At 40.0% G+C, this 25,643-nt stretch overlaps 1 protein-coding gene across 16 annotated transcripts in view; it reads left to right on the top strand.

The window, feature by feature from the left end:
* Nucleotides 1-25,643, top strand: part of NEB (nebulin) — a 256,677-nt gene that overhangs the window by 148,149 nt on the left and 82,885 nt on the right. For 15 of the 16 annotated variants that reach the window (XM_053596348.1, XM_053596363.1, XM_053596360.1 and 12 more), the window contains exons 93-105: nucleotides 2,331-2,642; nucleotides 3,443-3,646; nucleotides 4,487-4,591; nucleotides 5,167-5,274; nucleotides 6,439-6,747; nucleotides 10,757-10,960; nucleotides 11,331-11,435; nucleotides 23,114-23,218; nucleotides 23,321-23,632; nucleotides 24,318-24,422; nucleotides 25,040-25,138; nucleotides 25,264-25,365; nucleotides 25,494-25,601. In XM_053596348.1, the coding sequence (XP_053452323.1) occupies nucleotides 2,331-2,642; nucleotides 3,443-3,646; nucleotides 4,487-4,591; nucleotides 5,167-5,274; nucleotides 6,439-6,747; nucleotides 10,757-10,960; nucleotides 11,331-11,435; nucleotides 23,114-23,218; nucleotides 23,321-23,632; nucleotides 24,318-24,422; nucleotides 25,040-25,138; nucleotides 25,264-25,365; nucleotides 25,494-25,601 (2,178 nt within the window). The remainder of the gene's footprint in view (nucleotides 1-2,330; nucleotides 2,643-3,442; nucleotides 3,647-4,486; nucleotides 4,592-5,166; nucleotides 5,275-6,438; nucleotides 6,748-10,756; nucleotides 10,961-11,330; nucleotides 11,436-23,113; nucleotides 23,219-23,320; nucleotides 23,633-24,317; nucleotides 24,423-25,039; nucleotides 25,139-25,263; nucleotides 25,366-25,493; nucleotides 25,602-25,643) is intronic. The other variant, XM_053596361.1, reaches the window with a different exon arrangement.

Here is a 25,643-nt window from a genome sequence, read left to right as displayed (position 1 = left end):
TAATCCATTCGTGGATCGATGGGCACTTGGGCTTTTTCCACGACTTAGCAATTATGAATTGGGCTGCAATAAACATTCTGGTACAAATATCTGTCATAATGTGATTTTTGGTCTTCTGGGTATATACCTAGTAGAGGAATTATAGGATTGAATGGCAGATCTATTTTTAGATCTCTAAGTGTTCTCTAAACATCTTTCCAAAAGGAATGTATTAATTTGCATTCCCACCAGCAGTGTAGAACTGTTCCCTTTTCTCCACATCCATGCCAACATCCCTGGTCTTGGGATTTTGTGATATGGGCTAATCTTACTGGAGTTAGATGATATCTCAAAGTAGTTTTGATTTGCATTTCTCTGATGATTAAGGACGATGAGCATTTTTTCATATGTCTGTAGGCCGTGCGCCTGTCTTCTTCAGAGAAGTTTCTCTTCTAGTCCCTTGCCCAGCCTGCAATGGGATCACTTGTTCTTTTCTTGCTTATATGTTTGAGTTCTCTGTGAATTCTTGTTATTAAACCTTGTTCTGCAACCCTGAGAGCGGTGCTTGCTAGGGCAGTTCTCTCAGAATGGCTCCCTGCAGCCCACAGCTGAACACTATTAGCTCTGTCCACCTCAGAAGCTCAGTCTGGGGCCCTAGATGACGCCCAAAATTTTCGCACTCCTGCTCAAGCTCTCCCCAAGGCAGTTCAACTGAGTGCTAAGTCCAAAAACACCAAAACTGTTCACAGGTAAGGCCTTTCTGGTTTGCAGTCTCACTGCTGCTGTACTTAACAACTGCCGGCGGGATTAGACCAATCGAACACACGCAACCACTTGCCAGTGTTCCACTGTTTTTGTCCTCCTCCAGAGGTCCAGAAGTCCCTTGCTGACTCCCTGTATCCTCAAAGGGATGATTATAGGCAGATCCCACCAGCCAGAGATGTCTGGAGTCTTATCTACCCAGACTCATGGTGCCCAAATGCAGGGAAGCTGTTACTCGGCTGCCATCTTGCTCTCACTCCAAGAATTATGCATTTTTAAAATCTATGCAATTGTATTTTGTCTTGTGCTAAAGGCTTTCTCTATTTTAAAAATATGAAAGTGGGATGGAAACTATTAGGGCTTTGATGCTATTTCTAAGTAGTACACGAAGTGTCTATATGAAATTCTTCAGGAGAATTCAGGAACTAATACAATGTCTTTTTGTCCTTCAAATATTTGACATTCTCCATAAATAAAAATCATGGAAGATAGTTTCATATAAGACTTAAGACTGAAGTCACATTTTATATTCAAAATTTTATAATGGGGGCTTATGTAGAATACTCTTAGTAACCTTTGAGTTTACTTAACTCTAATTTTAAAACTTACTAACAGTCTGAATAATCATCCTACCAAGTCCACCCCATCCCCCGTTCCAAAACCTTTCAGCTACCTTGGTCTTTTTCTATGGGTCTTTTCTGTTTTTTATCTCATGTCTGCAGCTGTTTCCTCCTTCTAGTTCCTTATTGTTATTTTTAATAATTATGGCTGGTCCACAATATCTACCTTATTTCCAGTTTTCTCTTTCTCCTTCTCATCCAAATTTGTCTAAGTTGTCCAAAATAGAGAAAAAAAAGAAAGCATCTTACTCGAGTTGTAAGACATGCCTCAGATGGCCTTGCCCACACTTGTCACCAGACTTTGTTGCTGTATTCTGATTCAAACCAATGAGTTTGCTCTCCATCTCTGAAACATACATCTTTCTTGTCTGTCTCCAAAACCACACATAACCTGTCTCCTACCTTAGGAATCTCTAATACTACTGGGACAACATTTGACCTAATACTGCACTTACTAGGGAACCTTGGTGATGGCAGTTACCCTCACTGTATCGTGTTTTCCCCATCTGATAGATACAATAATAACAGTACCTATAAAGACATTGTGAGGATCAACTCAATTATAATTGCTGCTATTTAATGATTTTTGACTGAAAAACTCAGTAGTTTCATATGGATCAACCTAAGACACTTGAAGTACTCACAATAGTGTCCTCGTCACAGTGATTGCTCAGAAAATCCTAGCTTATTTTTTTTTATTTTATTTTATTTTTTTTATTGTTGGGGATGGCTTATTTTTATTATTCTTGTTCACCATACCTTTTCCTTCCTGATTTACTCATATCCTCTATGAAGCTACCTAAAATAGTCCTATCTAATGTCTTTAAAGTGAATTGAAATACATGACTACCAATGTGGAGTCAATTTACATTTAAAGAAAGAAAATGTTCTGAAACCATTGAAAGAAAAATCCTTTTAATACATTATTTTCCTATGTCTTTCTTAAAATCTGATTTTTCACAACTTTAGTACAAATACAAAGAAGGTTACCGTAAGCAACTGGGCCACCACGTGGGTTTCCGCAGCCTGCAAGATGACCCCAAGTTGGTATGGTCCATACATGCTGCTAAGATCCAGAGTGACCGAGAGTACAAGAAAGCTTATGAGAAGTCTAAAGGAATTTACAACACGCCATTGGACATGATGTCAATTGTTCAAGCCAAGAAATGCCAGGTCCTGGTCAGTGACATTGATTATCGCAATTACCTGCACCAGTGGATATGTCTGCCAGACCAGAATGATGTGATCCAGGCCAGGAAGGCCTATGACCTGCAGAGCGATGTACGTATACTGTCACCAGACCTGGGGAAGTGTGTGTGTGTGTATGTGTGTGTGTGTGAGTGTGTGTGTGTGTGTGTGTGTGTGTTTAACCACAGTGCGTTCCCCAGAGACATAATTTAAATGATAACATTAATAGAACCTAACATATTTTGTACAAGGCATGATAGTAGAGTTTTTCACAATCATTTTCTATCCTATATAAGATTGCTTCTTATAGTAGCAAGACTTTATTCACGAAGATGAAATCAGTCTCTGATTCTATGTAATTTGGTGGAAAATTTCATTTGCAACTCTTCTGATCAATTACCTTTGCATGACCAGGTGCCTAAATTTCAGAAATAGATGTTAAGCATAAGGAAATGTTGAATTTCATGTTTTCCTAAGATGAGAGTAGGGGGGAGGATGTATACATCTTTTTTCTCATTATGCCTACATCTAAGGCTCTTTTCCTCCTAAAAACCTATAGATCTTGTTCTCAGTGGTACATAAAAGGCAGAATTTAAGTGGTAAGTGTAGAAACTCAACCTAATCTAAAAACAAACTTATGTGCCATTGTTGTCTGTCATTCCACCAAGTGCCTCTTGTGAGCCTTGTTCCAGTTACTGCAGGAGGCTGTGAGCTTCTGCCAGAGTTGAGTGCCAGGGACATAATACTCAAATGTTAGCATTTAATGTTGGTCTTTGAGTGTCATGAGATTGTCCCCCCCCACGATTTAAACAGACGTGGTGTGTGTTTGCAAACTTCAAACTCTTGTGAACTAATTTGATTCTTCTGCCCTTTCATTCCTCACTTTCGTGTAGAACCTGTACAAAGCTGACCTGGAATGGATGAAGGGTATTGGATGGTTGCCAGAGGGGTCTGTGGATGTGATGAGAGTGAAGAATGCCCAGAATCTCTTGAATGAAAGGCTATATCGTACAAGGCCAGAGGCCCTCAAATACACCAGCGTTGTTGATACTCCAGAAGTAATCCGGGCAAGGATCAATGCTGTACAGATCAGTGAGGTAAGCTGGTTGGATGATGTTTTCAGACAAACTGAATAAATCTAAAGACTTCTAAATGTGAACTTTACCTTGCTAAGGTCAGCCAATGCTGAATGTGCGTGTATCCAGATAGATCTTTATATAATCAGTCAATTAGTGGTCTCTGTATTTTGTTTGCTTTGATAAGTCTTTGGTCAATACAAGCATGATGGGCATCTTTACTTTCTACAAATGCTGTTACGCACTTTGATCCCAATATCAAAATCACAAAATTGCCACCTTTTTAATCATCATTCAATTGTGAGATAGGTTGAGGAGTCCAGGGATAGCCCCAATATTAGATATTATGATATCTAAAAAATCTTTGAGCCAAGAAAGTCAGGTTCTGATTAGCAATGGGCGTTTATCACATTTATCTGCAATGTGCACTTACTTGTCAGATAATTATATGTGAATGAATGGCAAAGGATGATTTCACTACCACGTTTCTGCATATTGTATGCATATTTAAATGCATATTGTATCTCCCATGAATGTATTCTTGGTGAAGTCACTATTGGCACCTTTTAAATATTAATAAAAATGCAAATGAAGTCAAAATGTGATCTATACCTTAGATCAGAGAATACTCCAAAAGAAGTTTTCCTTTTTATTTAAATTTAAAATTAAATTTACCTATTTAATTTTACTTAAAATTTTAATTTTACTTATAATTTTATTCATTTAATTTACTGTATAAATTACTTATGATTTTATTCATTATAAATTTATTCAAGTATATTTTATGAGTTTATAATTTAGTTCATGTGGTGACTGATTCAATACTAAATCCACCACGTCATTGTTTTTCATTTGTACCAGCCATTGTATCGTGATGCCTGGGAGAGAGAGAAGATGAATGTGAGCATCCCGGCTGATACGCCACTGATGCTGCAGTCCAAACTCAACAGTGTGCAGATCAGCAATGTGAGACACCCTACCTACGTTTGTTTTTCAGAATGTTCTCTGCCTAGCCCACACTTTTATTGATAAACTCCAAAGAGAGTTTGGCAAAAGGCATTTTTTCACCATTTTTTTTTATTTTTAGTCTTTAAGGTAATGATAAATAGCTGTGTGGGTCTATGTGGCTGTTTATAATACAGTTGGAAGGAAAAAATGTGATAGTTTCTCCAAAAACAGGACTTAAAACTTTTAGATACATGTATACTGATATTTATTTCTTCCATCAGTAGAAGGGCCATCATTGCTTTTTTGTATGAGAAGCCAAACAATACTTATTTTTTCTTCCAATTTTTACATGGTTTATTATCCCCTAAATGTCCTTCTTTAAAACAAACAAAGAAAAGATTATTGGCAGAGAGCTCTACTAAATGTTGTTACAAGTCTCCTGGAACTCAAGTTCAATAGGAAACAAGCCTATTTTATAAATCTGAGGGAGAGTAATGTTCAGTGTAACTGTTAAAATCTAGTTTTGAGCCCATCCGTAAGGGTGAGTAGCTCCCTCTTCAGAGTGACTGTGACATTGCACCCTCCACTTGCAGAAACGCTATCAGCAAGCTTGGGAAGACGTCAAGATGACTGGTTATGACCTGCGAGCAGATGCCATTGAGATCCAGCATGCCAAGGCTTCCAGGGACATCGCCAGTGACGTAAGAGCTCCTCCTCGCCCAGCCTTAACAAATGCTAACTAGTAGACACACAGGAGATGAACTTAATTCTCTAGGGACTACACTTAAATAGAATGCAACTCATTGTTATCAGGATGCTTTAAAATACCAAGTTCAAGTATAATTCTTTCAACAACTTGAGGATCCTCTTGCATTTATGACTGGTTCTATAATTCTTATATCCAAGCACAGATTTTGAATTCCTTTTCAATATCTCCTCAATATCACTTAATTTACAAGCACTTACAGAAATTTAATTCTTTGCATACAAAGAATTCTGTTGCTACTCAAAGCGTGGCATGCATACTACCAGTAGTTTCTGTGATAATTTTATGCAGTACGTGGACAAGTATTTTTTAAATAGTTATGTGGTTTTCCTAGTATATGCTAGAAAAATACTGATTTTTCTCCAGTTAGATAGGGTTATACATTTTAAAATAAAATTTTACAATAAGTTTACAATTTAACAATAAATTTATTTAAACAAAATTAATTCAATTTAAAGTAATATGAAGTACAGGTGTTACTTGTTTGCAGCAAAACATCTGAAGGTGGCACAATAACTGAAGTTCAGGAAAAACTGGGCAGGGTTATATTGGGAGATAATCCAGCAGTGCAGCTGTTGCCTTGGGGTGCCCATGATATTTTTATGCCCATAGACATGGAAGACAACCTAATATATCAAAACATATAGTAGAAATTTAAAGAAAAAGAGTATCCAGGCGGGCACAGTGGCTCACACTTATAATCCTAGCACTCTGGGAGGCTAAGGCAGGTGGATTGCTTGAGCTCAGGGATTTGAGACCAGCCTGAGCAAGAGCAAGACCTTGTCTCTTAAAAACTAGCTGGGTGTTGTGGTGGGCACCTATAGTCCCAAGTACTTGGGAGGCTGAGGCAAGGGGATTGCATAAGCCCAATAATTTGAGATTGCTGTGAGCTGTGATATCATGGCACTCTACCAAAAGCAACAAAGTGAGACTCTGTCTCAAAAGAAATGGAAATAATAAAATAAAATAAAATAAAAATAAGAAAAACAGTATTCCCACAAAAGGTAATCTAAGGGAGATGGGATTATTTTGAGTAGGCTCTCTAGAAAAAAAATGAGTTTGGAAAGACCACCCTTTTTTTTCCTTACACATCTACCAGTATCTCTACAAAACCGCTTATGAGAAACAGAAAGGCCACTACATTGGATGCAACGCCAAGGAAGACCCTAAACTGGTTTGGGCAGCAAAGGTGTTGAAGATGCAGAATGACAGGCTGTACAAGAAGGCCTACAACGATCACAAGGCCCAGATCACCATCCCGGTGGACATGGTGTCCATCAACGCTGCCAAGGAAGGCCAGGCGATAGCCAGCAACGTGGACTACCGCCAGTACCTGCACCGGTGGTCTTGCTTCCCTGATCAGAATGACGTCATCCAGGCCAGGAAGGCCTATGACCTGCAGAGCAATGTGAGTGTGTCCCCAGGAAGCAGCCCTCCATGGTTTTGTCAAAGGACTCCTTCCAATGCTCTGGGAAACACAACTCTCACTACATAGGTGCTGCCTATCAGAATTTTTCTATAGATTTGTTGATGTGTGCAGTGTTAGTAGTTTCTTAAATGTGAGAATGCCCATGGTCCTTCAACTATGTGTTGAAGTAGGGCAGCACTATCTTCCTTAAAATTAATTTCAATTCCGGCAGGCACAGTGGCTCATGCCTGTAATCCTAATACTCTGGGAGGCTGAGGTGGGTGGATTGCTTTAGCTCACGAGTTCAAGATCAGCCTGAGCAAAAGTGAGACCTTGTCTGTACTAAAAATAGGAAAAACTGATATAAGAGAATCACTTGAGCCTGAGTTGGAGGTTGCTGTGAGCTATGACGCCATGGAACTCTACCCAGGGTGACAGCTTGAAACTCTGTCTCAATAAAAAAAGAGAAAAGAATATAAATCTTTGGGCAGTGCCCATAGCTCATTGGGTAGTGTGCTGGCCACACATACCGAGGCTGGCAGGTTCGAACCCAGACCAGGCCAGCTAAAACAACAATGACAACGGCAACAAAAGAAATAGCCGGGCGTTGTGGCGGGTGCCTGTAGTTCCAGCGACTTGGGAGGCTGAGGCAGGAGGATTGCTTGAGCCTAAGAGTTTGAGGTTGTTGTGAGCTGTGACGCCAGGATGACAGCTTGAGACTCTAGGCATGATGGTGGGTGCGTATAGTCCCAGCTACTCAGGAGGTGAAGGTGGGAGAAGCACTTGATCTCAGGAGTTTGAGGCTGCAGTGAGCTGTGATGATGCCACTGCACTCTAGTTTGGGAGATAGAGTAAAAAAAAAAAAAAAAAGAAAGAAAAATCGATTTCTAAAGTTAGCAGAGAAACATGCTCTAAGCCACTTATTTCCTTTCCTTCAACTTGGTGGTCTTACATGATGTGGTGTTTCATTAACTTACCTAAGGCAGGGCAGTGCCTGTGGCTCAGTGAGTAGGGTGCTGGCCCCATATACCGAGGGTGGTGGGTTCAAACCCAGCCCTGGTCAAACTGCAACAAAAAAATAACTGAGCCTTGTGGTGGGTGCCTGTAGTCCTAGCTACTCAGGAGGCTGAGGCAAGAGATTCGCCTAAGCCCAAGAGCTGGAGATTGCTGTGAGCTGTGACACCACAGCACTCTACTGAGGGCAACAAAGTGAGACTGTCTTTGACAAAAAAACTTACCCAAGGCAGTTTTAGATTTATTCACATTTTTTGTCCTTTCAGTATTTTAGAAATGATGGATTCTGTGAGGTTATCTACTTCTTGTACAAAGTGGATAACTTTTAAAGATTATGTGACCTTGGTTCTTTTAAACTTAAAGAGATACTTTCTTGTAATGAATGGTTTCATTCCAGGACAGAGAGCTCATCACTTGAAATGAATTGCCAAGTGGCAGATATAAGGCAGTTCCTAGAGAAATATAGTCTCTTCATTAATATGAACCACTGAGATATGCATATCAATCAAGTGCTTAAAGAATAAGGAAGGGAAACTTCAGAATCTGTATGTAATTTCAATTGATAATCCCGTCTTTGAATTTTGAATAGCCATCACACTTTAAACATTAAAACACATAATGCCATTCTTCATTAAGGTAGAAATTTCCCAACATTTTTCACTCCTTTTGCTATGCTTTTAGCCTGACATTCGTATCCTATTAACTGTATTAAAATACCATTTTTCAAAAAAAAAATTGAAAAATACCATTTTTCTGAGCAACACAATGGCTTTGCATAAAATGAATAATTGGTTATATTAGTTAAGGTTCTCCAGAGAAATAGAACCAATAGAATATATGTAGATGTAAATGTAGATTTATGAGAGGGGATTTATTAAGGGAATCGACTTACGCAATTGTGGAGGCGTGAAGGCCCAGGTTAACCCATCAGCAAGCTAGAGCCCCAAGGAAGCCCTTTGGCTCAGTCCAAGTCCCAAGACCTGAGAACCAGGGGACCAATGGTGTATTTCTCAGTCCAAGGCCAAAGACCTAAGAACCTGGTGTAAGTCCCAGAATCCAAAGGCCAGAGAGCCTGGAATTCTAAGATCCAAGCATTGGAGAAAGGTAGCCCAGCTCCAGGAGAGAGAATTCACCTTCCCTATGCCTCCTCCTTCTGTCTGGGATGGTGCCTGCTCACACTGGCTGAGGGTGGATCTTCCTTAGTCAGTCCATTGAGTCAATTGCTGATCCTTCCAGAAACACCCTCACAGACGTACCTCAGAAATAATGATTTATCAGCTATTTGGCTAGCCCAGTCAAGTTGCATTGAAATTAACCACTGGTGTAGTGGTGAACACCAGTTGCCTCAGCTACTCAAGAGGCTGAGCTGGAAGATCCCTTGAATCCAGAAGTGCAAGTCCAGTCTGGATGACATAGCAAGACCCTATCTCTAAATATTCAAATTTTAAAACTACATTAAATTAATCAACCCACTAGTGTTTATGATAGAGCTTATCCACTTATCTATATTTGGAGAAGTAGGTTTAGGTAACTAAGAACGTGGAAACCTGAATTTAAAGAGAGGTACTAGCTTAGAAAACTCAATGGAGACCAAAATTGTGGCACGAATGAATGCTTAATCATCCTTTTAAGAACACTTATTAAATACACCATGTACCAAGCATTGTGCTAAACACTAAAGATGCAATGGTGAATAAAGAAGAAGAAAAAACAAGATACAGCTTTGGACTTTAGTGCATTCACACTGATAACAAAGTGGGTGTCAGTTTAGGACTATCCTTAAGAAATGAGGTGGCAGAGAAAGAGTGATCTGGATTGCTATGAAGAGAGGTTGGTAAAGCTCCCCTGAGAGAGTGCTGGTTTCGCAGGGGCCTGCAGGGGGGTGGAGTTGGCTCCATGAGGAGGACAAGCGGGCATTCCTGCAGGAGGACCACGGCATGCAAAGGGAGCAGATGCTAACCTCAGACCAAAGGAATTTGGATCTTATCTTAAGACCAGTGGGAAGCCAGAGGTCGGGGGAAGGTTGTGGCATTAGATTTGAATTAGATCATTCTGGCTGCTGTGTAGAGAACTTACTGGAGAGCTATTATTGTGCCTTTAAAGTCCACAATGGCAGCTGGGTGCGGTGGCTCACGCCTGTAATCCTAGCACTCTGGGAGGCTGAGGCGGTGGATTACCTGAGCTCACGAGTTCAAGACCCGCCTGAATCAGAGCTAGACCTGTCTCTAAAAGTAACCAGTTGTTGTGGCAGGCACCTATAGTCCCAGCTACTTAGGAGGCTGAGGCAAGAGAATCACTCAAGCCCAAGAGTCTGAAGTTGCTACGAGGTGTGACACCCCAGCACTCTACTGAGGGTGACAAAGTGAGACTCTGTCTCAAAAAGAAAAAAGTCCACAATGGCTAGTATGATGAATGCCTGTTATTCAAAATCAGCCTGGGCTGGGAGGGTCTTGCCTATTGGGAGGCTGAAGTGGGAGGATCGTTTGAGCCCAGGAGTTCAAGACCAGCCTGAACAACATAGTGAGACCTGCATATCTACAAAAAATTAACTGGGAGTGATTACACGTGCCTGTAGTCCCAGCTATTTGGGAGGCTAAGGCAGGAGGATTGCTTGAGGCCAGGAGTTGGAGGCTGCAGAGAGCTGTGATCATGCATTGATCACTCCAGGCTGGGTGACAGAAAGAGATTCCGTTTCTTAAAAAATAAAATAAAATAAGTCTCCCACGCATACCCCTTAATGCAGAGCTGCTTCCTGCTTTTTGTAATGGACTTGAACACCCCATCACAGATGCACTGCTGTGGAAAACAAAGGAAAATAAAACACTGCTGTGTGTGTATGTGGAATTATGTTTGTCAGGCCAGTGCTCTGCTTTAATTATTGTTTGTGGGGGATAAAATGTAACATTAAAAAAAGGCTTTCTTATTTTATCCTCCCACACAAAAAAGCCAAACAAAATCAAATCCTGCTTCTGCTTAACTTTGTTTTCTTTGCCAGGCCATCTACAAGGCTGACTTGGAGTGGTTGCGCGGCATCGGCTGGATGCCTGAAGGGTCGCCTGAAGTATTGAGAGTCAAAAACGCCCAGAACATTCTAAGTGACAATGTCTACCGGACACCTGTGGTGAATCTCAAGTACACAAGCATCGTGGACACACCTGACGTTGTCCTTGCTAAATCAAATGCTGAGAATGTTAGCATTGTAAGTCAGGTTTTTTTCCTATTAAAATTGAGTTAGTGCTATAAGCATATGGTTAATATCCTGCTGATCCAGTTCTACAATAATAATAATGTTGATAATAACAGAAATGTTATTAAATTATGTTGATAGCATTTTTTTCTGTTTTGCTTGTTAATTTTAAACAAAAAGGCAAAGTCTTAATAAAAAGTATTAATACAGATTTCATATAAAATTTCTGGAATCTCGTGTTTTGTGAAAAGATTCCAGAAATGTTTTCCCTAATATGAAAAGATTTTGGAGCAAATCCAAAAGAAAAGTTAAAAGTTCTGCACTGAAGCTAGCAAAATTACAAATTGCTAAGTAATTTTGTTTCTGTTGTTTCTTTCCATAGCCAAAGTATAGAGAACTTTGGGACAAGGACAAAACTTCAATCCACGTAATGCCAGATACTCCAGAAATTAATCTCGCTAGAGCAAATGCTCTTAATGTGAGCAATGTAAGTACCACAACAGACTCCTTTTGTTCAGAAAGTTACCTATTGATGCTTTAATATGATCATGAAACGCCTCATAGCTAAGGGAGAGAACATGGTCTGGGGGCAGGATGGGGAAGGCTCCTTGCCATCAGCCCTTGACCAGGAGTGAGGAAAGGAGATCGTAGGCCAGCAGTGTGGCTCACACCTGTAATCCTAACACTCTGCAAGGTCGAGGTGGGAGGATCATTTGAACTCAGGAGTTTAAAACCAGCTGAGCAAAGAGTCAGACCCCATTTCTACTAAGAATAGAAAAAATTAGCTGGACATCATGACCTGTGCCTATAGTCCTGGGTACTTTGGAAGATGAGGCAGGAGGATCACTGGACTTTGAGGTTGCAGTGAGCTATGATGACCCCGCTGTACACTGCATGCTACACAGGGTGATAAAGTGATACTCTGTCAAAAAAAAAAAGAAAGAAAGGGAGATCCTTGTCTGAGTCACTGGGCAAGACTGCTGACTGTAGAGCCAAAGCTAACACAACACAATCTCCCTTTTTGTCCTTTTTGAATAAGGACAAAAGAAGATTGAAGAGGAATAAAGAGGTGTACAAACAAGAAAGGAGAATAAATGACAGATGCAGATAAACTGCAAATACTTAGGAGAATTCTTTGCAAAACTGTATGAATTCATTTTAAAACCTGAATCAGTGGGGGATTTTCTAGAATATTACAAATCACCAATTTTGGTAACAAGTCTTGCTATATGTTTTCTATTTTGTTTTTCTGTACAAAATAAGAAAAAGCCAGGATCCCCCAAAGGTTTCTTGGGAGAATTCTTTCAAAACTCTGAGAAATAAACAAACTACCATGGAGCCTAATAAAAGAAGGAAAACAACAGAATTGCCAAACTTCATCCAAGATAGCTTCACAGATTAAAGACTACAGACCAATAATAATGGGAAAAATCTTAAATCAAATATGAACAAAACAAATTAAGCAGTACATTCAAATAATATGATATAAAAAACTGGGGTTCGTGCAGGAATACCAGGAGAGTTCTATATTCAGAAGCCTAATGATGTCACAGAACAAAAAGGAAACCTAAATACTCATGTTACTCCATTATAGAGGTATCTGACAAAATCCAACATCCATTCTTATTTTTTAAAAAATAAAATCGTAGCGCAAAAAGAGCACATGAATATTTTCTTGACACTTACTAAAAAAACAAATCTCAAATCAAAGGGCCAGCTTAGCCCAAGTCAGCTCCTTATTCAAGTCAGGATTAAAACAAGGACACCCACTGGCAGCTTCATTACTTAATATTTGCTGGAAGTAGTTGGTTATGCGAGTAAGCATCTCACTAATGCAAATATAATTACATGAGAGTAAAAGTAAGAAATTAATCTTGGAAAGAAAGAGGCAAACAAAAGAATCAACTGAACACATCTATTAATGAATACAATGAATTCAGTTATTGGCTAGCTGCACAATGTAAGAAAGGTCAAGAAAGATGCCACCTCCTGGATCCCAGGGATTTTATGTATGTGGAGGAGGTGTGACCCCAGCAGAAGGGTATTAGCCCAGTGCACTTCACCAAGGTTTGGTGCTTTGCATCCTTTCAGGAGAATAATAAATCTTTGTGAGAGAAGGAGCCTTCCAAGCAAAGAGTCCTCACCCTGTGCCAGACTTCTCCATAAATTCTGCTGTAATGAGCCACATGGGAGACTAATTTTTTCCAATGTTTGGGAAGGGCTCTGACATATTTTCTGGTTTAGACTAGAATCAATATCGTGGTGCAAGGCATTCTTGTTGTCAAGTGGCTGAATCAGTTCTTCACTGTGGCATAGATTCCTTTTCCAGTTCAATCCATAGGTAACTGTAGCAAGAAAATTCTGGAAAGTCTCATATACTCTCTTTTGCACGATACATTTCTTAGCTGAAAATAGCAGAACTCTACCATTGATACCATGACATGAGCAACACTAGTATTGTTCTCACTAATACAAATACAATTACATGAGGGTAAAAATAAGAAATTAATCTTGCGAAGAAGGGGCAAAAAAAGAAAGAGGCAAAAACTGTGCTAAAAGAAAAGTTATCAACTTTAGATACTTAGGTATTAATGAGAATGGCTTTGCATTTTGGAAGAAATCAAACATCCCATTTGAATGCTAACCAAAATGCACAAACTTTTTAACAAGGTACCACTATCATTACAATCTTGATAAAATCCCCTCTTCAAAACTGCTGCCATCATTCAGAAAGCTTTTGCAGAATATTTATGTGATTTTTATGGTTAACAAAGCAAATTCATATTAAATCTACTCATTTAGTTCTCACATAACTTTCATGAGTAAGATATTATTATTTTTTTATTAAATCATAGCTGTGTACATTAATGCAATCATGGGGCACCATATACTGGTTTTATAGACTGTTTGACACATGTTCATCACAGTGGTTAACATAGAATTCCTGACATTTTCTTACATTTACATTCTACATTTACTAAGTTTCACATATACCCTTGTAAGATGCACTGGAGGTGTAATCCCACCAATCACCCTCCCTCTGCCCACCTCTCCCCTCCCTCCCCTCCCTTTCCCCCTTCCCCCTATTCTTAGGTTATAACTGGGTTATAGCTTTCATGTGAAAGCCATAGAGTAGTTTCATAGTAGGGCTGAGTACATTGGATACTTTTTCTTACATTCTTGAGATACTTTACTAAGAAGAATATATTCCAGCTCCATCCATGTAAACATGAAAGAGGTAAAGTCTCCATCTTTCTTTAAGGCTGCGTAATATTCCATGGTGTACATATACCACCATTTATTAATCCATTTGTGGATCGATGGGCACTTTGGCTTTTTCCATGACTTAGTAATTATGAATAGGGCTGCAATAAACATTCTGGTACAAATATCTTTGTTATGATGTGATGTTTGGTCTTCTGGGTATATGCCTAGTAGAGGAATTATAGGATTGAATGGCAGATCTACTTTTAGCTCTCTAAGTGTTCTCCAAACATCTTTCCAAAAGGAATGTATTAATTTGCATTCCGACCAGAAGTGTAGAAGTGTTCCCTTTTCTCCATATCCATGTCAACATCTCTGGTCTTGGGATTTTGTGATATGGGCTAATCTTACTGGACTTAGATGATATCTCAAAGTAGTTTTGATTTGCATTTCTCTGATGATTAAAGATGATGAGCATTTTTTCATATGTCTGCAGGCTGTGTGCCTGTCTTCTTCAGAGAAGTTTCTCTTCAAGTCCCTTGCCCAGCCTGCGATGGGATCACTTGTTCTTTTCTTGCTTATACATTTGAGTTCTCTGTGAATTCTGATTATTAAACCTTTGTCAGAAACATAACCTGCAAATATCTTCTCCCATTCTGATGGCTGTTTGCTTGCTTTACTTACTGTGTTCTTGGCTGTGCAGAAACTTTTTAGTTTGATCAGGTCCTAGTAGTGTATTTTTGAAGCTGCTTCAATTGCCCGGGGGGTCCTCCTCATAAAATACTTGCCCAGACTGATTTCTTCAAGGGTTTTCCCTGCACTCTCTTCTAGTATTTTTATAGTTTCATGTCTTACGTTTAAATCTTTAATCCAGTGAGAGTTGATCTTAGTTAATGGTGAAAGGTGTGGGTCCAGTTTCAGTCTTCTACAGGTTGCCAGCCAGTTCACCCAGCACCATTTGTTAAATAGGGAATCTTTTCCCCATTGAATGTTTTTACTTGGCTTGTCAAAGATCAAATAACAGTAAGTAGCTGGATTCATCTCTTGGTTCTCTATTCTGTTCCAGACATCTACTTCTCTGTTTTTGTGCCAGTACCATGCTTTTTTGATCACTATCGATTTATAGTATAGTCCGAGGTCTGGTAGGATAATTCCTCCTGTTTTGTTTTTATTTCTGAGTAATGTCTTGGCTATTCGAGGTTTTTTCTGATTCCATATAAAACGAAGTATTATTTTTTCAAGATCTTTAAAGTATGACAGTGGAGTTTTAATAGGGATTGCATTAAAATTGTATATTGCTTTGGGTAGAATGGACATTTTAACAATGTTGATTCTTCCCAGCCATGAGCATGGTATGTTTTTCCATTTGTTAACATTTTCAGCTATTTCTTTTCATAGCGTTTCATAGTTCTCTTTATAGAGATCTTTCAAGTTCTTTGTTAGATAAACTCCCACATATTTCATCTTCTTTGGCACTACTGTAAATGGAATAGAGTCCTTAACTGTTTTTTCAGCTTGACTATTGTTGGTATACAGAAAGGCTACCGATTTATGAATGTTGATTTTGTAACCTGAGATGCTACTGTATTCCTTGATCACTTCTAAGAGTTTTGTAGTAGAAACCCTGGTGTTTTCCAGATATACAATCATATCAACTGCGAAGAGCGAAAGTTTGATCTCTTCTGACCCTACGTGGATAACCTTGATCACCTTTTCTTCCATAATTGCGGTGGCTAAAACTTCCATTACAATGTTAAAGAGCAGTGGAGACCAATGGGCAGCCTTGTCTGGTTCCTGATCTGAATGGAAATGATTCCAATTTAACTCCATTCAATACAATATTGGCTGTGGGTATGCTGTAGATGGCCTCTATCAGTTTAAGAAATGTCCCTTCTATACCAGTTTTCTTAAGTGTTCTGATCATGAAAGGATGCTGGATATTATCAAAAGCTTTTTCTGCATCAATTGAGAGAATCATATGGTCTTTGTTTTTTAATTTGTTTATGTGCTGAATTATACTTATAGATTTACGTATATTGAACCAGCCTTGACACTCTGGGATAAAACCAACTTGGTCATGATGTATAATTTGTTTGATGTATTGCTGGATTCTGTTTGTTAGGATCTTGTTGAATATTTTTGCGTCTATATTCATTAGTGACATTGGTCTATAATTTTCTTTTCTTGTTGGGTCTTTTCCTGGTTTGGAGATCAGGGTGACATTTGCTTCGTAGAACGTGTTGGGTAGTCTTCCTTCTTTTTCTACATTTTGGAACAGGTTGAGTAATATAGGTACTAATTCCTCTTTAAAGGTTTGGTAGAATTCTGACGTGAAGCCTTCTGCTCCTAGGCTTTTCTTTTTAGGGAGGTTTTGTATAGTTGATGCTATTTCAGAACTTGATATGGGCCCGTTCAACATTTCCAACTGATTCTGGCTAAGTCTTGGAAGGTGATGTGCTTCCAAGTATTGGTCAATTTCCTTCAGATTTTCATATTTCTGAGAATAAAGTTTCTTGTAATATTCATTAAGGATTTTTTGAATTTCTGAGGAGTCTGTTGTTATTTCGTCTTTGTCGTTTCTGATTGATGAAATTAGAGATTTTACTCTTTTTTTCCTTGTTAGGTTAGCCAAAGGTTTATCTATTTTATTCACCTTTTCAAAAAACCAACTTTTTGATTTATTGATCTGTTGTAAAATTCTTTTGTTTTGAATTTCATTTAATTCTGCTCTAATTTTGGTTATTTCTTTTCTTCTACTGGGTTCTTCCTTTTCCAGTTGCTTGAGATGTCCCATTAAGTTGTTAACTTCCTCTTTTTCCATTCTCTTGAGGAAGGCTTGCTATAAATTTCCCTCTTAGGACTGCCTTTGCGGTATCGCAGAGGTTCTTATAATTTGTGTCTTCATTGTTGTTTTGTTCCAAAAATTTGGCAATTTCCTTCTTAATCTCATCTCTGACCCAGATATCATTCAGCATAAGGTTATTTAACTTCCATGTTTTTGTATGAGTATGCAGATTCCTGTTGTTACTGAGCTCAATTTTTATTCCATGGTGGTCCGAGAAGATGTAAGGAATAATTTCTATTCCTTTAAATTTACTGAGGTTAGACTTGTGACCTAATCACTTGTGATGGATTTTGGAGTATGTTTTATGGGCTGATGAGAAGTATGTGTATTCAATTTTGTTGGGATGAAATGTTCTGTAGATATCTGCTAAATCCAAATGTTGGATGGTTAGGTTTAAATCTAAAATTTCTTTGCTCAACTTCTTATTGGAGGATCGATTCAACACTGCCAAAGGAGTGTTGAAATCTTTGACTATTATAGAGCTGGGGGAAATCAAGTTGCTCATGTCTGTTAGAGTTTCTCTTATAAATTGAGGTGCATTCTCATTGGGTGCATAGATATTAATAACTGAAATCTCATCATATTGAGTATTACCCTTAACAAATATGAAGTGACCATTCTTATCCTTCCTTACTTTTGTTGGTTTAAAGCCTATTATATCTGAAAATAAAATTGCAACACCTACTTTTTACTGATTACCATTTGCCTGAAATATGGATGACCATCTTTCACCCTGAGTCTATATTTTTCTTTTAAGGTAAGATGTGACTCTTGTATGCAGAAAATATCTGGCCTGAGTTTTTGTATCCAGTCAGCTAACCTGTGCCTCTTTAGAGGACAGTTTAAGCCGTTCACATTAATGGAGATATTAATAAGTCTGGTAAAATTTTGGGTATCGAGTTTTTCGAAAGTCCAGTGGACATTTTTAATTTTTTCGCCACTGTGGAAGTTGGAGTTTGATCAAAAGTTTCAGAGTGAGTTTACTTTTGTGGTAGAGGATTCAGCTGGTCATTATGGAGGATAGGTCTGAGAATATCCTAAAGAGCTGATTTGGTTATGGCAAATTTCTTCAACATATGAATGTCATTAAAGTATTTAATTTCTCCATCATAAATGAAACTCAGGTTAGCTGGATACAGGATCTGGGGTTGAAAGTTATTTTGCTTTAGGAGATTAAAAGTTGATGACCACCCTCTTCTGACTTAAAAAGTTTTGGCAGAGAGATCTGCAGTCATTCTAATATTCTTCCCTTTGTGGGTAATGGATTTCTTACGTCTGGCTGCTTTGAGAATTTTCTCCTTCATATTAACTTTAGTGAACTTAATTATGATATGCCTGGGGGATGCCTTATTGGGATTGAGTCATGCTGGGGTTCTGAAACTGTCTGCTATCTGAATTTCAGAATCTCTTGGCATGTCTGGAAAATTCTCTTTCATAATTTCATGGAGAAGGGCCTCTGTGCCTAGTGAAGCCACTTCATCACTTCCAAGGATTCCAATGAGGCGGATATTAGCCTTCTTCAAATTATCCCAGAGCTCTCTGAGAGAATGATCTGTTTTTGCTCTCCATTTGTCTTCCTCTTTAAGAGTTTGGGAGCATTCAATGGCTTTGTCTTCAATGTCAGAATCCTTTGTTCCGCTTGCTCCACTCTGTTACTGAGGGCTTCTATTGTATTTTTCAGATCTTTGAGGGCTGCAAATTCTTGCTTCAGTGCATCAAAATCTTTGGTAGTTTTGTCTTTAAATTTGTTAAATTCTTGAGACAACTTTTGAATTTCTCCTCAAATTTCTAATTCCGACTTTTGAATTGCTGCTCAAATTTCCAATTCCAAATTTTCCTCCATTTTATTAATCTTGTTTGCAATCCAAATTCTGAATTCAATTTCTGACATCTCGGCCAGCTATTTATGAATGGGATCTTCAGTTACATCTGCCATATCTTTCCTTGGGGGGGGGTTTGATCTATTCTGGTTATTCATGTTACCAGAGTTTTTCCACTGATTCCGCCCCATGATTGTTTTACACCATGATTGTTTTACACCTTTCTGCTGATTCTGCCCCATGATTGTTTGATTTCCCCCCTGGAGCTTTGTTGAGGACCCATACAGTGCTATGGCCTGAGAAACTGGGGACCTGTTTGGTATGGTGGGGCTAAGTGGTTCTGTCTTGTTTTCAGCTGTTCTCTGTTCGACCCTAGTGAAATAGTTACTCTGGGTTAAAGTCTCAGCTGTGGAGAAATACCAGCAATTAAGTCACCCCGCCCCCCACAGGCAACAATTGGAAAAGGAAAATCAAACCTTCCTACAACCACACACCCAGGGCACCACCTGAATAGTCCTCGGGTGATTGGCTCTGTTCAAAAGGTCCAAATCAATTGTCTCAGGCAGCACCTGTCTCAGGTGGGAGAGTTGAAGGTCTCCGGCAACTGGATCGCTGGGGTCTGCTGACAACTCAAGTATGACTTGCTCCAGTGCTCCATGAAGTCAGGAGGACCCATCCAGCAAATAGATTAGTCTGGGAAGGTTGATGCCTCCTTCCCCACCTTGCACCTCTGTTACATCCAGTCACTGATAGCCCCGAAGGGCTGTGACCCAGTTGCCTCCAATGAGCAGATATTCCTGGGGGTTGTACCTACCTGAATCACAAGGAAATCTATTTCTGCTCAGCCAGGCAGCTGCACTCTGCCTCTATCTAGCAGGGGGAGGTGAGGCCTGACAACCTCAGGCACTTGATGGAGGCTGGGGGGTCTTCACTCAGTTCCAGCCCTGCCCCTGATTGATGTTACTGACAGAACAGAACAGAACAACTTTGTGGGGAATTTGTTTCTGTCCCTGCTAAATTCCCCTGCAGAAGAGAAGCTGTTTTGAGTTCCCAGAGCCTGCACCTCAGGCCCTGTCTTTGTTCCTGCAGGTTTGTATTCAGTTACCTGTCAGTTCTAGCCTCCCGTATTCCTTTGTCTATAGGCTGACGATCCCCTGAGGGCCCGGTGCATCTTAGGCTTAGTAAAGCAGTCCTCTGGTTCAGCCCCTCCCTGGGAACTTCCTGTCTCTACGCATGCATTTCTAGTCCCTGCGCTCCACCCAGGCTGGTACCGCCTCAGGCAAACCCTTTACTCATGGGGCCTGCGTTTCCATCCCAGATCTGTTCCGTGGTGGTTGCCACCTGAGTAGATGCCCGGCCTTCTCTGGTTTCCCAGGGAGACAGGGGGTGTGGCTTCAGAATATCTGGGAGTGAGCCCTATTGTTGCTAAAAGACAGCTGCTGCTCTGCACCCTGGGGCCCTGCCACTCTGACGTGGTTCCCTCTCAGTGACTGTCCTCTCCTCACTCCCATGCCCCAGAGTCAGCACTGACCATCTGCAGTCTAGGCCCTGTCCATACCCCTCGAGAAATCACCCAAGAATCTGGACTCCTGGAGGACAGGCCTCTAGACCTCAGAGTGAGAGTCGAAGGGAGTGCTGGGAGCTCATAATTGCAGGTAGAGAATATATACAGTTTTATACAGTTTTATGCCTAGCAGGAGAAAGCCATGGCACCTTAGTAGGGGAGGTAGGTCCAGTTTTTAGAAGGTCTCTCCCATGGAGTGTAGTGGGAGGACCTTTGAACTCTGCTTGTTTGTTTGTGGGGCACTCTGAGCCATTCTCATGGGGGGAGGGGACTCCCGTCCACTTGGTGATGGATTTTATACCTTTTGTTTGTATCCTTGTGGTCGCAGCTCGCCTCAGTGGTGTTGATGTGCGTTCTTCAACCCTCTCTCTTGGTGCAGCTCAAATCCACCAGGTTACTTGCTAAATTTCTGTCCTTTAAGTCTCCTTCTGGACGGGAGCCTCTGTGGAAAGCTGGCTTCAGTCAGCCGTCTTGTCTCTGCCTCCTCAACATATTATTATTTTGTTTTTAATCAGATTGGAAAGTTGAGACTTTTAAAAAGTTAGAAAAAATTGCCCCTCTTCTCAAAGTTAGTAGGTGAAAACCAAACCCTTAGGCCTGGGTTTTGTGTGTATGTGTCTGTGTGTATGTGTGTGTTTAACTCAAAGAAAAAACATATTTGTGCATCTAAACAAAAATTTAACTATTACATAAGAAAAATAGTGTATTGCTAGATATTGTGCCTTAAAAAGAAAAAAGTAAGAATAGTGTAACATTCCTTCCAAAGAGATCAGCAGGTTAAAAAAAAAAAAAAAGAATGAAAAATAGTGTGGTGATAACTATAATAGAATAGATAAAAAGCAAAAAGATTACATAATGTATCTATGTTAAATATTCTCTAGTGTGATATATTTAAACATGGAGCTTTTTCTTCTATACAGAAAACAAGTCAAGAGTTAAAATAGGTCCACGTAAAATTCATACAAAATTTTGAATTGTCAGGTGAGGTGGTTCATGCCTCCATAGCCCTAGCACTCTGGGAGGCCCAGGCAGGTGGATCACCTAGCTCAGAAGTTTGAGGCCAACCTGAGCAAGAGCAAGACCCTGTTCCTAAAAATGGCTGGATGTTATGGTGGGCAACTGTGGTCCCAACTACTTGGGAGGCTGAGGCAAGGGGATTGCTTGTGCCCAAGAATTTGAGATTGCTGTGAACTATGACGCCATGGCACTCTACCCAGGGTGACAAAGTGAGACTCTGTCTCAAAAAAAAAATTTTTTTAATGAGTTCATGACCAGCTTGGGCAATGTAGTAAGACCCAATCTCTTAAAAAAAAAAATTACCCTGGTGTGGTGGGTGCCTGCAGTCCTAGCTAGTTGGGAGGCTGAGCCAGGAGGTTCACTTGAGCCCAGGAGACTGAGGTTGCTGTGAGCTAGGATGGCAACATTGTATTTTAGCCCAGAGAATGGAGTGAGTACATCTACCCGAGGGCGTTACAGTGAGACTCTGTCTCTACAAAAAAAAAAAAAAGAAGAAGAAAGAAAAAGAACTTGAACAAAAACCCAGGCAAAACTTGTCCATGCTTACAAGCATGCAATTTGAGCACTCATGTTTCAGATATGCAAAAACTATAAAACTGTAATTTAATATTCAATAATTTTATTTAGCAATTTTGTAATCTATTCAATAATTCAGTAATTTAATTTCCATAATTAAAATTTACTTCTTTCTGTACTGTGGAAGCTCTCCAACTGTGATGATTTCTGAATTATTTATTTATTTATTTATTGAGACAGAGTCTCACTTTGTCATCGTTGGTAGAGGGTTGTGGCATCACAGATCACAGCAACCTCTAACTCTTGGGCTTAAGTGATTTTCTTGCCTCAGCCTCCCAAGTAGCTGGGACTACAGGTGCCTGTGACAACGCCCAGCTATTTTTACAGACAGGGTCTCACTCTGACTCAGGCTAGTCTCGAACCTGTGAGCTCAGGCAATTCACCCACCTGGGCCTCCCAGAGTGCTTGGATTACAGGTGTGAGCCACCGCACCCAGCCTGAATTATATACTTAAATTACTATTATTTCTGAGTCTTTCTGCCATTCTTAATACAGAATGTATCCATTACATTATGAACATATATTTAAAGACTATTTTTAAATACCTGCTACTTTAGTTAACTTCTCTTTAAAAACAAAAAAATATCTGTTACATCCAATTGTGCTTCAGCAAAGATCTAACATTTCCAAACAATATACATCATCAATCATATCAGAAGATCTAAACAGCCATATTGGAAAAAAGAAACACAAATTTATGTTTACAATTCTGAAAATTATAAAATTGAATGGAATTAAAGAAATAAATGAATTGAATTATTTAATTAAAAATTATTTAACCATAACTTTTTTTTTAAGTCTGAGCGCATCCCAATGCTACCAATACACCAACACGAGAAAAGAAAGCAAAACCCTTTTACATTATGGATGAGATTATAAAGCATGACCCACTACATGGAGGCTGCTGTTCAAATGAAAAAGAATGGAGTCTTGTCAGACCCAGACCTTTGGTCTGCAGATACCATTTCATGTTCCAAGACAGGAGTGTATAGAATGATTCTCACCTATTCTCTTTTCTTTAATTGCTCTTAAGTCCTGGGGCTTCAAAACTGTACCCCTAAGATGCTAATTTTACTTGAGCCCCTGGACAGACTGGTAGATTTGAATCTGGAATGATACCTTATTTTTCTCCTCTTCAGAAAATTTACCGTGAGGGTTGGGATGAAGTGAAGGCCAGCTGCGATGTCCGGCTGGATGCCATCCCCATCCAGGCGGCTAAGGCCTCCAGGGAGATTGCCAGTGATGTGAGTGGTCATTTTTAACTTCTCAAGGACATTGTCAGCTAAAGTCCAAAGCACACAAAGAGGACGTGCTGTGACCCATCTGCTTTGTGTTTCCATCCCCAGTACAAATATAAGCTTGACCATGAGAAGCAGAAGGGGCACTATGTGGGCACTCTTACAGCCAGGGATGACAGCAAGATCCGATGGGCCCTCATCGCTGGCAAGATCCAGAATGAGCGGGAGTACCGGCTGGACTGGGCCAAATGGAAGGCCAAGATCCAGAGCCCTGCAGACATGCTCTCCATCAAACATTCAAAATCAAGCCAGGCCCTGGTCAGCAACATCGACTACCACAACTACCTCCACGAGTGGACATGCATGCCGGACCAGAACGATGTGATCCAGGCCAGGAAGGCCTACGACCTGCAGAGCGACGTGAGTGGGCTGCATGTTAGGATGAGTGCCTCTCTCACTTTGCCCTGAGTCCCAGAAAGTTCATGTCACATTTCACATCTTTATACAGCCAAGAATTTGACATTAGATTACAGTAGAGTATCAAAATCATCAAAGCCAGGCGGGATCTAGACTTGGTGTCAAGAAATAGATGGCAGAGTGTATACAGGTCTTAACTGTATCAGGCTAAAGAAAACTCTTGTGAAAAGGTTGTTTCTATAGAATGTAGACAGCAATATAGGGATATAGCAAGTAAAATACCGGCAGTCCATGGACAAGAGGGCGGCACACTCATGCATTTTGAATTAACAAGGTGTTTAGAAATTTTAAATTAAGTTGCCAAGATTTTTAAATAAGGACATTTTGTGCGAAAATCCGGGATGTCCCATTCTCTAGAATAATTCAGAGGTTGTATCTCTGGAGCTGCACGGCACTTTGCTAGCAATAACCTGGAACTGAATTGAGGCTAAGTCCCTTTAAACAGAAACTGTTTCCTCCATTTTGCCATCTGACCTGGCCTCCTAATTAATTTTCTTATGTTCCCTGCCCAGCTGCTTGAGTGTGTCACCTTTGGCTTATTCAATGTTTAAATTGTAAGTCTTCATCAGGCCAGTGGATAGGCCGTCTGACCCAGGTTGCTGAATTCATTCTGGCCTTGTTTTCACAGGCTATTTACAAGGCCGACTTGGAATGGTTACGAGGAATTGGGTGGATGCCAAATGATTCTGTTTCCGTCAATCATGCCAAACATGCTGCGGATATCTTCAGCGAGGTATTCCAAGATTTCACCCGTCATTCAGTACATTTTCCATGAGTCTGAACAAAAATACAGGAGTCAAAATGCAGTCATCTCTCTATATAATAGATGTGTATTTTTCTACAATAATCCTGTACTGTCCCTATCACATTATGGGACCTTGTCTATTATATAATAATATCTGGCACACTCATTAATGCTTGGAATTATTTAATTGGAAGAATCCTTAGATCTGCAATAGCAATATACTTGGGAGAAGTTTTTGCAGTTGGAAAAATGTACTGACTGTCATGTTACACATACTATTGTGTTTAATGTTACATTACATACCCTTGGGAGCTAAGCAAAGTTGCTACTTTGAGGTCTGTGGAAGATATAAGAAGACCACATTTGTTTTAAAAAGTAAAATGGAATCAGTGTAATCCTGGTTTATTGTACCCTCAATGAATCCCCAACAATAAAAATAAATAAATAAAATAAAATGGAAAGAAACAGAAAGCCAAGTAACCAAGATGCCATTCAAATATGGGCATTCCATGTTTCTAATAGAGGACTCTAAATTTAGTGTGTCTTTTTCTGCTCACACACCACCAGAAATAGCAACTATCTAAAAGACATTTTCCTTCCCACAGAAAAAATACCGCACAAAAATAGAAACCCTCAACTTTACCCCTGTGGACGACAGAGTTGATTATGTGACCGCAAAACAAAGTGGTGAGATCCTCAATGATGTAAGTACATGGCTGTTTTAAAAATGCACAATTGTGAAGATGTCACAGATTCTAATGATTGAAGTTATTACTGTCAGCAATTGCTTGGACGACATATTTAAATGGGCCTCCTGTTTCTCACTTAGATTAAATACAGGAAAAACTGGAATGACACCAAATCCAATTACACCCTCACGGAAACCCCCCAGCTGCATGCTGCCCAGGAGGCTGCCCGGATACTGGACCAGGTATGGGTTTTACCAGGGTGCCTGGTACTTTGTGGCGGGATGGAGAACCTGTAGGAGAGCTAGGCACACGACTTGTCCCTTCCTTCCGACTCCTCGTTCTAACCCAGTACTGTGTCTCTGCCCTCTAGTACCTCTACAAGGAAGGCTGGGAGAAACAAAAAGCCACGGGCTACATCTTGCCTCCAGACGCTGTGCCGTTTGTTCATGCTCATCACTCCAGCGATGTTCAGAGTGAGGTAATTTGTCCCAGGATGAGTGCACTTTGCGGAAGAAAGGCC

Source organism: Nycticebus coucang, chromosome 7 (genome assembly GCF_027406575.1).
Source record: "Nycticebus coucang isolate mNycCou1 chromosome 7, mNycCou1.pri, whole genome shotgun sequence".
Classification (NCBI taxonomy): Eukaryota; Metazoa; Chordata; class Mammalia; order Primates; family Lorisidae; genus Nycticebus; species Nycticebus coucang.
The sequence above is the reverse complement of the archived record's forward strand: the minus strand, read 5'-3'. Positions and strand labels throughout refer to the sequence as shown.